This window comes from Thamnophis sirtalis, unplaced genomic scaffold (genome assembly GCF_051295495.1).
Source record: "Thamnophis sirtalis isolate CommonGarterSnake01/CBP01778 unplaced genomic scaffold, rThaSir2_p1.2 scaffold_8, whole genome shotgun sequence".
NCBI classification, from domain to species: domain Eukaryota; kingdom Metazoa; phylum Chordata; class Lepidosauria; order Squamata; family Natricidae; genus Thamnophis; species Thamnophis sirtalis.
Window position 1 is genome coordinate 71,075,994 of NW_028261388.1, and position 14,906 is coordinate 71,090,899.

Genomic DNA, 14,906 nt, shown 5'->3' on the forward strand with positions numbered 1-14,906 from the left:
CTACAGACAGATTTTATATTAGGCTCCAATTTAGTCAGCTTCATTCTCAAGTCTTCTCGTTCAGTGATATCCAGTTGATTTCTTCAGTAGCAAATCATTTACAGCACTAAAGTCACATTCAGCTAAATATGAAGATGGGAATGGTAACAGCAGTTTTCTTGCAAAGTAGGTTGAATTTGGGTATTTAGTTTCTGTCTCATCACAAAGCCATGCCATCCTTCCTTTTATATTGAATAAAGTTTTAAGTGACTCATCATTTTGCATTTCCAAGAGTTCTTCTTGGTACTTAATTGAAGCATCAGATAGATCCACCAGCACTGGCTGCACTACCTATGTTGGAAAATCAATTTGTTTTAAATAAAAAAGGGTTTGTGACTAAAAGAAATAAATGTGAGAAAAACTTATGAAATGATCAAATTATTAAAAGAAAGAACTATTAAAAGAAGATGACGCAGAAAGAGGCAAATGTAAAGAACATTCTTAGCTTAATTTATGAACAATAAGATTGTCATGAACGAAAGGGGGGTTGTAACCTATGACCACCCTGCTCGCCCACTTGGTTTGAACCTGCAGCTTAGTGGGGAAATGCTTTGGTAGTTCAGTAGGTGGAGGTGAATCACACAGGCCTGGCAAGGCCTATACATGCGTGGCCCAGCCCCAGACTGCTCTGAGATGAAAAGTCTTGTAAAACATAGCCTGGGAAAATACAGACTAAAAATAACTGTAAATCTAACAATTTTTACTATTGATTTAGAATACATGACAATTCGTTATGCTGCTGACAAATGACTGCTTTTTGGAAAAAGATTAAGCTAAAAGTAGGCAAAGAGCAAAAGAAATCATGATTAGAAGGAATACCGTATTTTTCGCACTATAAGACTATAAGATGCACATTAGCTTTAGAGGAGGAAAACAAGAAAAAAAATCTACCTCTGCCTCCCAGCATCCATCCAGTATTCATCTGGCTAGCATCCTTGTAGCAAACAGCCTGGTCAGCTTCAGCATGTTATAGGTCAGCACCCAGTAGGTGGCTCGTCAGCGCTCTGCTCCATTGTGCCCACCAACAGTCAACTGAGCTGAGCTGCTGCCACCGCCAGGGAACACTGGAATCTTCACTGCCGAGCAGCTGATCAGTAGTTGGATCGGCAACCCTCACCCCCGCTGCAATATTCACTCTATAAGACTCATAAACATTTCCACCCACTTTTTTTTGGGGGGGGAGTGTGTCTTGTACTGCGAAAAATACGGTAATATTTGGTTCTTATGATGTACTTATGGGGCCTGCAGAAATACAAGTTTTTGTGTGGATAGTGCAGAAAAAAAGTAGTGGAAAAATATTTTCTGGAAAATAGATAGATTTGGCTACAGCGAGAGAAGATGGTAGAATTGTTATTTTTGGTGACAAAGAATAATACTTAATTGTAGCAAATTCTTTGCCTTTGGCAGAAATCTTGTTTAGGAATAAGCTCTCTTAAGTATAAACATACACATACAAAAGAGGCCACTGTTTTAGGTTTTTCACATTTACTTATTAACATAAACAGATCTTTCTTATTTGTAGTTTAATGTATAGGTGGTCCTCGACTTATGGCCACAATTGAGCCCAAAATTTCTATTGGTAAGGAAGACAGTTAAGTGAGTTTTATCTCATTTTACAATCTTTCCACAGTTAAATGAATCACTGCAGTTGTTAGGTTAGTAACATGGTTGTTAAGTGAATCTGGCTTCCCCATTGATTTTGCTGGTCAGAAGATCACAAAATGTGATCACATGACCCTGGGACACTGTAACCATCATATATATGAGTCAGTTGCCAAGCGCCTGAATTTTGTAACCATGTAACCATGGAGATGCTGCAATAGTCATATGTGTGAAAAATGGTCATTTTAGGTGTGATGCCTAAATGAACTGTTGTAAGTTGAGGACTACCTGTACATAGTTTTCTTTTTACAGGTTTACATTTATTAAACACTTATATCTTGTGCTTTTTTTGTTTATTTATTTCCACTGCCCTTTTCCATTTTAAATGTAAATTTTAATATATTACAAAATAAAGAATACAGTTTTCAACTCCAGATTCCTTCTATGGGGATTTGTGATTATATATTTCTAATTAACTTTATGATGTTTAGAGAATTGTACCTCTGAATATGCAGTTTATACTGTATATGGGAATTATGGAGGGTTTTTTTGTTGGAACACAAATATGTATTAGCATCAATGAACTGGAAGAGAACAGACTGATTACTATTCCCTCTGTAGCTGCCAGATAATTATATATTTCACAGTATCTTTCAATGCATACATAAGTTCTTTATCAAGGATATAGGTTGGTAATTTGTGCTGTAAAGTCTAAATAATATGTAGAAACTGTAGCAGTGATGGCTAACCTTTTTCCCATTGCGTGCCAAAAGCGGGGGGAGGGAGAACGTAGGGGGGGTTGTGCGTGGGTGTGCCCACACCCATAATTCTATGTGTGCGACCCGCACACATGGTTGCATGACCTGCACCCTCCCCCTGCTTTTGGGGCACAATGGACCCATTTTTCGCCCTCCCCAGATTCCAGAGGCTTTCTAGGAGTCTGCCCCCCTCCCCCCAAAAATGCCTCCCCCCCACCCCAAGACTCTCCGGAAGCTTCAGGAGGCTTCCCTGAAGCCTCTGGAGGGCGAAAAATGGCCGTACGGGCAACCCGGAAGTCAGTTCTCGAACTTCTGGGTTGCCCAGAGGGTCACTTTTCTACCTCAGGAGGGCGAAAAACTGCCCAACGTGCAAACTGGAAGTCTGTTCTTCAGGGAAGCCTCTGGAGGGTGAAAAATGGCCGAAAATGAAGGCCGAAGTCAGCTGGCCAGTGCGTGCATGCGCGCTGGAGCTGACAGGACAACGCCTTATGTGGCCTAACAAATGGCTCCGCGTGCCAGCTGTGGCACAGGTTCCATAGGTTCGACATCACAGAGCTATAGTGTGTGTGTGTGTGCGTGTATCAGAGGTGGGTTCCTACCAGTTCGCACCTATTCGGTAGAACCGGTTCGTCAAATCTACCGAACCAATTAGAAGAGGTTCCACCAGTGGACCCGGAAAGCAGGCCACACCTACAGAAGAGGTTCCAAAATTTTTTGAAACCCACCACTGGTCCTTGGATATGATTATTCTACACTATCATGCTCATATTTATAAAACTCAGTGCCTCTGTGACTACTGTGTTTGTGGTGCAATCAGAACATGTGTGTTGTTGTTTTAACGCAAACCAAAGATGCCTTTTAAAAAACAAGTTTACATCATATTCTTATGCATGCCAGTGCTGTGTGTGAGGTAATTTAAGGTGGTTCTGACAAGTGTCGTCGGCATCTTCATATCCGGTCACATGGGTGGCAAGCCACTCCCATCCAGTCACATGGGCAGCAAGCCACTCCCACAAAGGAGGCCACACCCACAGAGTAGGTTCGAACAATTTTTGAAACCCACCACTGGCTTGTATGTATCTATGTCTGTCTGTCTACATCTACCTACCTACCTACCTACCTACCTATAACATGAAATGACAAACGACTTAAGATTTTAGAATAAAACCTGAATTTTGAAATGTCTCACAGGAACTCGGAATAGGTGGCACATATCAGTGGAAAATTTGTGGACTTGACCCCACCATGACTCTTGCCATTTATTTTGAAGTAGTAAATCAGGTGAGCCTAGATTTTTTAAAAATCTTTGTAATGTTGTATATAGTGCAGAATCCATTGATGAGGAGACTGAGTAGACAGCATGTTCAGAAAAATGCTGTTATTCCCTCAGCCTTATTGTTGAAATTTTGATGCCATTATGGATCAGTAGATGTTTAGATAAGTCAGAAAAGTCTTTTGTGTGAAATATGTAAAATATTTTTAAAAGAATCTGGGTATGGACCAAGAGGTGTTACTGAGCTATAATGCAAGTAGGAAACACTAGCATTATATGTTTGAAGATCTAGGTTCCAAGCCCTGTACTTGAGTTTAATTAAGATTTTATTAGAATTAAGAGCAGCTAATGCTAGGAAGAAAAAGTTGCAGGAAGATCAATTTGTCATCTTAAAGAAGACTCAAACCTATCTAAAAAGTTTGCTCACATTCTTGTTCTCTCCCCCCTCCCCCCAACTCTAAGACAGAATCATTTAAAATTCTGGGTGGTCTTTTCAGGAACCCAGACCTTATTCAATGACAGCTCTAGACCCATTTACTAAGAGTAAAAAGAAAGCTGCTTTATGTTATTTGAACCTTATTTGAAGGCAGAAATTGTTTATTGCACTTCCAGTCTAATTACACTTGGAGTATTCTCTGTGCCTCAAAGAAGCCAATGTGTTAGTTGTAAATGGATATATTATACTGCTCGTACTTCACTTCTTTCCTATATGATGATTCAACCTGTCTTTAAAATGTAAGGTGCAACTTAGACAACTTTTATCTCATTAACTTTCAGCACAACACTCCAATACCTCAGGGTGGAAGAGGAGCCATCCAGTTTGTTACACATTATCAGCACTCCAGTACCCAGAGGCGCATTCGTGTGACTACTGTTGCTAGAAAGTGAGAATAATTTGTGATTATTAGGTTTGGTTCTGTTGGCTGCATTTCTTGGTTGCGTAAATTGTATTGCTTGAGCCACATTAATAGCATACTCAGTATTATGACTGGCGGGATGAGCTCCTGATTGTCCCACAGATGAATAGATCTCACCTGGTTTCTCTGTTGTCAAGCTGGCCGTTCCAGCCAATTTTGTGGTAGCCTTCTATAGCCTTCCTTGTAAATATTTAAAAAATGAAGGAAGAAAAATACAGCAATCCTATGAGGAATCAGAACCCTTACATTTGAAGAGAAGGTCAACTGTGTTTCTCCCACCACCTCCATGATCTTGATTAATCTGCCCTTCATGGGAGATGAAAGAAAAATGCCTATCAAGTGATGGTTGCTGATAGTCAGCTAACCAGAGATTTGGATGTGGGTGATATGCTCAGGCATGGTTTAAGATAAACTAATCAAAACCAATCTGGGATTGGAACTTGTAATTAAGGGACACTGCCATGGTGTATTATATAACCCCGAAATAAAATAGCTTATGAAACTGAGATGGACCATCAGTTCATTTTTGTGGCTGATATAAAAATGATTTAAAACAAACATTGGTAGAATTGCAATGTTAACTGCAAATTATTGGTAGAATGTTCTTTACGGCTTTTAATAATCTTAAATTTTACTAATTCTTGCCATAAATTAGTTGGGCAGATGCACAGAGTCAGTTGCAGCACATTGAAGCTGCATTTGACCAAGAAGCAGCTGCTGTCCTGATGGCTCGATTGGGTGTCTACAGAGCTGAATCAGAGGAAGGGCCTGATGTCTTGCGATGGCTGGATAGGCAACTAATTAGACTTGTGAGTATCATCAACTGTAAGCTTATGAGTGTTAGAATCAAAAAGATGATTACTTGATCAGACATACTCCCCTCACCACCCTGCATTCCAAAAGTTTTGGTACTTGTCTTGAAAATCCCAAGGGTAAATGCTGATTAGTATTTTTTTAATTTGCTTCTCAGAAAATAATTGGTTCAATACATATAGATTTGTTTTGTGACATTTAGCTAGTTCTGAAAGGAATAAGCTTCTGTGGCCACATTGTACTACTGAGATGGCCTAGACCAGTGTTTCTCAACCTTGGCAACTTGAAGATGTCCGGACTTCAACTCCCAGAATTCCCCAGCCAGCGAATGCTGGCTGGGGAATTCTGGGAGTTGAAGTCCGGACATCTTCAAGTTGCCAAGGTTGAGAAACACTGGCCTAGACAACCCATGCCCCATTAGGTCATTGTTTCAGATATATTTTCTTATCTAAACAGGGAAACAGAATGACCAAAGGCAGGAGAGGGGAGCATTAGGAGGAGGAACAACTTCCTACTTCCTGCTGACTTCCCCTTTGAGTATTCTTATGGGAATTTGGGAGGGAGCCTTCAGAATCTTTCCTTCTTAGCAGGCAAGCAAATGACTGCTGCTGGATGAGGGGGGTGGGCACGGGATGCAAGACGGGCTGGGAAGCTCACAACTTTCTCAAATTTCATTACCTTGGAAGACATGGGTCTCTGATTTTGGACATGTTTCGTAAGTTAGATCATTAGTAGCTCCGACCCTTTGGAACGATCTCCCCGTGGAGATTCGTACCCTCACCACCCTCCAGACCTTCCGCACAGCCCTCAAGATCTGGCTATCCCGTCAGGCCTGGGGTTAAAGATTATAATCTGTCCCCTCCCAAATGATGAATGAATGTTGCTTCTATTTTTAATTACGTACTGTTTTTATATGTCATTGTGTGTACTCCCTTCCCTATACGTTGTAAGCCGCCCTGAGTCCCCTCAGGGAAAAGGGCGGCCTATAAATAAATTTATCTACATCTACATCTACATTTGTGGTACCTTGGTTGAAAACTGTTGCCCTATTATGTACTGTTTTGTCCAATTAAAGGTCATGACAGTTTAATAGTATATGGATATTCAACTTGACTATCAGTGGCTAATACTAAAAATTAAGAACTTGGTGAAAAAGATTTTGGCTGTTCTTCTAAAAGCACAGGGAATGGGAGCCAAATGCTGCTCTTAAAAAAAGGACCTTTGTTAGCCTAGAAATGATCCTGTAGGGGCCCTTTTTCCTTTTGCCTAAGAAAGATAACTCTGAAAACAAGGTCATCTTCAGAATGGCTTCTCATGTAAATCTTGGTGTCCAGTTTGGTCTAGTGCATGGTCATCACAGGCCGGGTCGAAATTAGATGGCAAGGAATAATGGAATTAAATGCTGTAACAGGCTACTAACCATGCCCTCACTTACAGTGGTCTCTCCCAGCAGTTCATGGAGTTGTTCAGCTACACAGGGGCAAGATGATGCAAAATTATAAATCAGTGTATTGTTAAATCCTGAGCCTGTTTTAAGCCAAAATATGATCAAAGCTGGCCACTAAATTTAATCCCAATTAATTACATATAAATTTACCAGATACCATCAAATGCTCGACAAAGTCTACATTAGGCTTTTTCAGTCTATCATGTTGTTTATGATATTGTACATTTGATGTCCTTAAAAGCAATTTTCTAATTTCAATTGCCTTATCATTTTGAAACAATATCCTTTTATAAAATTTAATTTTAGTTATTAGGCATATTAGAAACAAAAGAGATAAAGTGACAAATTTTATTTCTTTCATATTATGAACAATATTTTTGAAAAAAAATATTGCAGGTGACGTCTTTATTTTCCTTCCTTGTTCCTTTGTAAGATTTATATTGTCTTCAAAGGATTATTGACATCTGCATATTTCTCCAACAGTGTCAGAAGTTTGGACAATACAGCAAAGATGATCCAAATTCATTTAGGTTGTCTGATTCATTCTCCTTGTACCCCCAGGTAAGATCTGTCTCAAAAATAAACAAAATAAAATAATTTAATAAAAGAAAAGTAGCAGTTTGCCTCTGAGTCATTTCTATGGTTATCAGAAGACTGTATTAAATAGTAAAGTGTTTTATGTTTGGTACATGCCTTTTTTGTATTTGTATCTCAAAATAATTCAGACATACAAAAAGACAGGAAATGATTAAAGTAGATATTTTAATTATACTCAATTTGACTTCTGCTTTTTTTCTGCTCCATTTAGTTCATGTTCCATTTGCGACGATCTCCATTCCTTCAAGTATTCAATAACAGTCCAGATGAATCTTCCTATTACCGTCATCACTTTGCCAGGCAGGATTTGACCCAGTCTCTTATTATGATTCAGCCTATACTTTATTCTTACTCATTCTATGGACCACCTGAGGTGATTCTCCTATGTTTGATGAAAGTTAATTGAAAATAGTAATAAAAAAACTTAATAAAATTGATGTATGTTCAAAATGCAGCATTTTTAAATATAAACAAATGAAGAAATCTTTCAAATTTACAGTCTTTAAAGAAGAAGAAAATAGAAATGTTAGGCATGCATCTTTTCAAATTCTGCAATCAAAAATGAAATGTGGTTAAAATTTACCTTCTTATTTGTAAAATTATGCTTTCCCTTTTTGTGTCTTGTAGCCTGTACTATTGGATAGCAGCAGCATTCTTGCTGATAGGATTCTGCTGATGGATACTTTTTTCCAGATTGTTATCTATCTTGGTGAGGTAAATAAGGAATTAATTCTTTGTTATGATGAATTCTATGAATGACAAGGAAATTATTTGTTTGGTTTTTAGACCAGCATTTGCGAAGTCCTTAGGTGATGCACAAAACAGAAAATATATCAGAAATTAACTATATATAAAATTATAAAATCTTGTGCTAAAATAGAATTAAATAATTTTGTTGGCAATAATTAAAATTTGTAAAATAAACAATTAAGTATTGTAGATTTATTGTCAGAGTTCCTTAAAAATCAGTGCACTAGTGAGTTTCTTCCATTGAAGCTTTGCAATTATGGCAGAAACTCATTCCCGTGTCAGCCAGCCTCTTAACTACCATTAAAATGAGCCTTTCCAGGTGACGATAATCAGGATCAGGGAGAGCAATCTTGCAGAGCAAGGCAGTCACTCAGATATCTCAGGTCCACTGCATTTTTTAAAACCTCTCATCTGAACTGAGAGTATACAAGCCATATACTTGCTAAAAGAACAATACAAACTATGATCTTAAGGCGATGAATCTGCTGTCATATTCACACTGACAAAGTCTTATAGCTTTTTATGTATTTATAAATCACTAATTGGCAATTTATCCCTTGATCTAAATTAATATTTCCATTTACATTGTCCTTATGGCATCAAAAGAAGAGACTAGTGTGGTAAATATCAAGGCTCAGTCAATCATGAGTGTGCATTTTAGAAAGAGAAGGATACCTGGTTTGGTCTGTAAAAAATATAGAAACCACTAAAGAGCAGAAATATGATATATACCATTTCCTCTTGTACTCAAACAAATATTAATTGAATATTTGTAGCTCTTTTAATGGATATTAATTTAATATTCATTAAAGAGCTCCTAACAGGTACATTATGGGTGTCCCCATAGATCTGAAGCACCAAGATTTACATGGAATGATTTGCATATCCCTAACTAATAACTTTTTTTCTGTGGCTAAACCCATCGTTTTTACCATGATTTGGCAAAAACATGTCATAGTGAAATGATTCATAATGACTAAATTAAAGTATTGTTTATTAACAGTAGTTGTATTTCCATATCATGTTAATTCAAAACTACTCCAACTACTATGGCTTTGTATGATGTGAGGTCCTGTGATCTCATCTCTCACTAGAGATGTGCAAATTTAGTTAATTCCAAGGAGTTCCTTTTTCTGTCAGAACCAAGTATTTCCTAGGATTCTTCAGTACTCTTTGAAAATAAATACTCTGAATCAGAAGTGACCTGATGTGATACTGTGTGAGAGTTCTAGCCCCAAAATAAGTTTCTTTTGTCCAGAATGACATACTGAATTGGTTTTTTCCCCAAAGGATTTATTTCTGAAATGGCAAGTTCTTAAAGGAAGCAGAACAGAGTGAAAGATTTTCCCGCATCTGCGTGGTTAAAGTGATTTAATTAGCCTTGCTGTGGAGATGAGAGGACTGTATCAAATACTGTTGGCAACCACAAGTGGATTGGAATCATAACAAACTCCTTTTCCTTCCAAAGGCCTTTCTTTGCATTTTGTGCATAAGACAAAGAACAATTGGCTTAGAACCAAACTAGCACAAAGTGTTGGTGATTAAATGAAAGTGACAATTACTGTAATTTTTGGAGTATAAGAAACACCTTTTCCCTTCAAAAAAGAGGCTGAAAATCTGGGTGCGTCTTATACAGCATTTTTTGCCTCTCGAAACCCAACCCTTTTTACCATAATGGCCGTGCAGAGCCTTTAGGAGGCTTATAGAGTACTCCTGGGGGCTGGGGAGGGCAGAAACGAGTGAAAAATGGGGTGTTTTTTGCTCAATTTTGCCGCCCCTGCCCCCAGGAGCACTCTATAAGCCTCCTAAAGGCTATATGTGCCCTTTTTTTGAAACATAACGTGCCTGTTTTCACGAAAAACGGGCCTTTTGGGGAAGTCTGCAGAGTGCAAATTTTTTTTAAAAAATTTGCCTCTTCAAAATATTGGTGTGTCTTATACTCCGGGGCGTCTTATATTCCAAAAAATACAGTACTTATTTTTTTAAATATTCTTAGGCAAAATATTTTCACCAAACAATTGCTTGGCATTATTTATTTATTTATTTATTTATTTATTTATTTATTTATTTATTTATAAAATTTATATGCCGCCCAATCCCGAAGGACTCCGGGCGGCTTATTTATTTGTTTGGTTTCATTGATTTTTTTCCTAAAATGTGAAATAAATCATATAAGGATTTTGCACATGATGTGAATTAGGCAGTAAAAACAAATATTTATAAAAGTTCTTTAATTAATTCCTCCCACATTGTTTTCCACAAGACTATTGCCCAGTGGCGTAAGGCTGGTTATCAAGATATTCCAGAATATGAAAACTTCAAGCATTTACTGCAGGCTCCACTGGATGATGCTGAAGAAATTTTACAAACAAGATTCCCAATGCCACGCTACGTTAACACAGAACATGGAAGCAGCCAGGTAAAGAAACCTTTAAAAATTCTAGGTGCATTAAAAAAAAGGCGTGCCATAGCTATATTTATAGTTAATGTTGGTTTTAATGTATTTGTAATGTATTTGTAATGTATCATACCACACACTATCAGTCTTGAACTTTTGGAGAGATTTCACTTCATCCAGCACAAGTTGATAATGTCAGGTGAGAATCAGGGTGACATAGTGGTTAAGGTGATGGACTGGCATCGGGATCAGATAGATTCTAAACTATCCTCAGCTACAGAAACTCAAAGGATAATTTTGGTCCAGTCATTATCTCAGCCAAATTTATTCTATAAGATTATTAAGAAAGCACAACTAATGCTAATGCTTCATCAATCTTTCCCTGAGAGAAGAGGGGTTTTCCCCCTCCTAGTATTTTGAGCTGCTTCAGGACTTTGACCTTGGCAATGTCCTACTTGACAGGGACCAGGAAGATTTAAAATGTTCTTGGGCTACAGTTACAAGCCTAGAAATGCATGCACACTGTCCAGCAGTCTCTCAACCTTGGTTAAACATTTGTTCATATTCAAAAATCCATAATTTTGCAATATCTGTTAATATTAGGACTTATACTGGCTTAGCTGAAAATCTAGTTCTCTAGAAACTAATGCATTATACAGGTTTACTGGGCAGAAAGCTCAAAGAATAACGTAACTACTTTCTTTATTTCAGTTAAAAGCATTAAAGTTATATACACAGCGTACTGTCTACTGTAGTGCATAGTGGTCAAGTGTATACATTGGTCTCCAGAGTTTTAAATCCTAGGCTTTTTCCTACCACTTTTTTAAATAAATCAAAACCTGGCCACTTTTTTGGTCCTGAGGGGCAGCTGTTGTTTGCTGGCAGAATTCAGGTAGTCCTCATGTTATGATCACAATTGGGACTGGAAATTCCATTGCTGACCATTGCAATTGTAAAGCATGTTTCACATGATTTCAATGCTTAGTCATAGCTTTCATAACCCCAGGACTGTAGGTCATTAAGTGAGGGTCTTGTGACTAAGAAGTAGGAAAAAGTGGAAATCTCATGCAAGTAGATCTGCGGATGAGAGCTGTTGTGTGCAAGTGCCATAAGGGAGTGCCATGAACAGGCAATGCAGAGTGCAGGGATGCCTTAGGGGTGAGTAGGTGGGTAAAAAAGCAACAGGAGTTATTATAACTTTGTGGGTTTTCTGAACAAATGGTCACGACCTCAGGACTACTTGGAATATTATCTAACTTGGAAGCTACCATAGTTTTCAGACTATAAAACACACCAAGATTTCAAAGAGGAAAACAAGAAATAAATAGTTTTTGCCCTCCCTGACCCCTAGGAGGACTCTGCAGGTCTCCCAAACCTTCTGCATGCCCAATTTTGGCCTCCCCAACTCCCCATGCATCCCATTTTTGCCCTCCCCAACCCCGCATGAGCCCTCTGCAGGCCTCCCAACCTCTCTGTGTGCCCCATTTTTGCAAAAAAATGGGCCTATTTTTGGTGAAAATGGGATGCGTGGTTTTGGGAAGCTAGAAATGGCCGTATTGAGTGTACAAGACGCACTGACATTTTCACTCTCTTTTAGAGGGGAATAAAGTGAGTCTTATACTCCAAAAAGTACGGTACTGATAATGGCTTCTGTCTGATTATAACAGAAACTGTTCTTTAAGCACTCAGTATTGCTAAATATGAATTTGCTTCCTGTTTTCTTTCTTCTACTTTCTTTCCTTTCCAAACAATCCTACTTAATTTATTCTGAGCTGTATTAAAAGGAAACATGCAAGTAATGGCAATTTTATGTGATAAATGTTAATTATATTGGTTTTTTGGCTTTGACAGGCACGGTTTCTCCTATCTAAAGTGAATCCTTCTCAGACGCATAATAATCTATACGCATGGGGACAAGTAAGTAATTATGTGTTTGGTTCTATGTCTGTTGTGCATGTACTCACAATTTATGACATGCATTATGTAAGGAGCAGGAGTTTGTCAGTTTATTTTGACCATTTACAGGGGTTCGGCTTTGTTAACTGGAAAATTCCTTTGAGCCTCCAGTGTTTGAAAGATAGACAATAAATCATATGGTTTTTGGGCCAAAACTGCATAAACTAGACTTGGAACATTCCTCCCTCCCTCCCTCCCTCATTCATTCATTTATTCATTCATTTATTCATTCATTCATTCATTCGATTCGCCTGGTACACCAGTTGCGTCCCTACCTGAACCGGGAGGCCCTCACAACAGTCACTCGTGCCCTTGTGACCTCTAGGCTGGAATACTGCAATGTGCTCTACATGGGGCTGCCCCTGAAGAGCATTCGGCGACTTCAGCTAGTCCAGAATGTGGCCGCGCGAGCGATTGTGGGTGCACCTCGCTTCACCCACGTAACACCTATCCTCCGCGAGCTGCACTGGCTGCCTGTTGATCTCCGGGTGCGCTTCAAGGTGCTACTTATCACCTACAAAGCCCTTCATGGTAGTGGGCCTGGGTACTTGAGAGACCGCCTACTGCCAATTACCTCCACTAGACCGATACGATCGCATCGATTAGGCCTCCTCCGAATTCCATCTTCCAGCCAGTGCAGACTGGCAACTACCCGGAGGAGAGGCTTCTCGGTGGCTGCTCCGACCCTCTGGAATGAACTCCCCGTGGAGATTCGGACCCTCACCACCCTCCAGTCCTTCTGCGCCGCTTTAAAGATCTGGCTGTCCCGGCTGGCCTGGGGTTAAGATTCTAACCCCACCCGAATTGTGTGACTGTTGTGCTCTCTTTTTAATATGTTGTATTGTCTCCATGTTGGAGTATTGTTTGTCTCCCCCCCCCTTTTTTTTTTGAACTGTGAGCAGCCCTGAGTCCCCCCAGGGAAAAGGGCGGCATACAAATAAAGAGAAAACGAAAACGAAAAAACGATTCAGTATTAGAACTTGGAAATAAATAAAAGTAAAATAGGAGTCAACATGATTACACATCATTTAAATTATGCTGTACTTTTCCAATTTTCCCACATTTTATGTTGGCTCAATTTTTGTTTCTAAACTATAATTTCTTATTTCAGGAATCTGGTGCTCCAATACTAACGGATGATGTTAGTCTACAAGTATTCATGGACCATCTAAAAAAGCTGGCTGTATCAAGCGCATCCTAATTTTGATACTAAAGTCTCAAAAATCAATAATCTTATTGAATCATGCTGCTGATAGATTACAGACTACCAAGAAACTAATAACATTCCTTTCCTTTTTTTAATCAGAATTTTAATTAACCCATATAAAAACTGGAAATTTACATTTTAGATTTAATTTATTGATATACTTATCTTTATTCTACAAATTCTTCATTTTCATGTTCTTATACTAAGATTAAAATCTGCATTTATACTGTCCTGCATAGTTCATTTTTCTGCTCTTACAACTAAGCAAAATAAAATTTGAGAATAGTGTTAATCCTTAGTGTATTATGTTCTCTACCACTTATTGGGGGCAGGGTGGAAGGTTTATCATTCCTAATTTTCTGGCTTGGATAGTTGTTTATTACAAAAATATCTATGTATTTTCTACGGGTTGATAAAAATAGTTAAATGTATGATAAATTGAGGAAATATCTGAATATTAAAGTAGTATAAAATGCAAAATAATCTAACAGCAATCACACGAGTTTCTGTTTGTAATAAAATATCCTTAGCAGATACATTCTTCGATTATGAGAAAAAGAGAAAAATGCAAAAAATAATTACACAACTGACTAAATTTAGTTAGTGAATGCAATCATTCTATGTATACAGGTAGCCCTTAACTTACAACAGTTCATTTAGTGACTGAAGTTAGACCAGCACTGAAAAAAGTGACTTATGACCATTTTTCCCATTTATGACTGTTGCAGCATCTCTATGGTCATGTTATTTTTATTTGGAAGTTTGACAACTGGCTCAGATTTATAACAGTTGCAGTGTCCTGGGATCATGTGATTAGCTTTTGCGATCTTCAGACAAGCAAAGTCAATGGAGAAGCCAAATTCACTTAACAACCATGTTACTAATTTAACAACTGCAATGATTTACTTAAGAAATGTGGCAAGAGCTCAATTGTGGTCGTAAGTCAAGGACTACCTGTATTGGGTGCTGATTGGTTATAACCTCTCCCTAAATTCTGTTAGATTGTTCAATCTTATTCTAATTATCCCACTTTGATTGAATTAGTTTAGAATTATCAGTGGCCAAAAAAAATGGAAAAGGTCAATATCCCAATACCAGAGAAAGGTGATACGAAAGACTACTCCAACCATTGAACCATAGCCTTTATGC

General features: G+C 38.2%; 1 protein-coding gene across 1 annotated transcript in view; it reads left to right on the plus strand.

The window, feature by feature from the left end:
- Positions 1–14,049, plus strand: part of SEC23B (SEC23 homolog B, COPII component) — a 32,948-nt gene extending 18,899 nt beyond the window's left edge. The window contains exons 12-20 of the mRNA XM_087721888.1: positions 3,591–3,680; positions 4,450–4,556; positions 5,245–5,398; positions 7,333–7,410; positions 7,658–7,819; positions 8,074–8,160; positions 10,460–10,615; positions 12,446–12,511; positions 13,662–14,049. Of these exons, the coding sequence (XP_087578014.1) occupies positions 3,591–3,680; positions 4,450–4,556; positions 5,245–5,398; positions 7,333–7,410; positions 7,658–7,819; positions 8,074–8,160; positions 10,460–10,615; positions 12,446–12,511; positions 13,662–13,751 (990 nt within the window). The 3' untranslated portion in view covers positions 13,752–14,049. The remainder of the gene's footprint in view (positions 1–3,590; positions 3,681–4,449; positions 4,557–5,244; positions 5,399–7,332; positions 7,411–7,657; positions 7,820–8,073; positions 8,161–10,459; positions 10,616–12,445; positions 12,512–13,661) is intronic.
- The last annotated feature ends 857 nt before the right edge of the window (positions 14,050–14,906 follow it).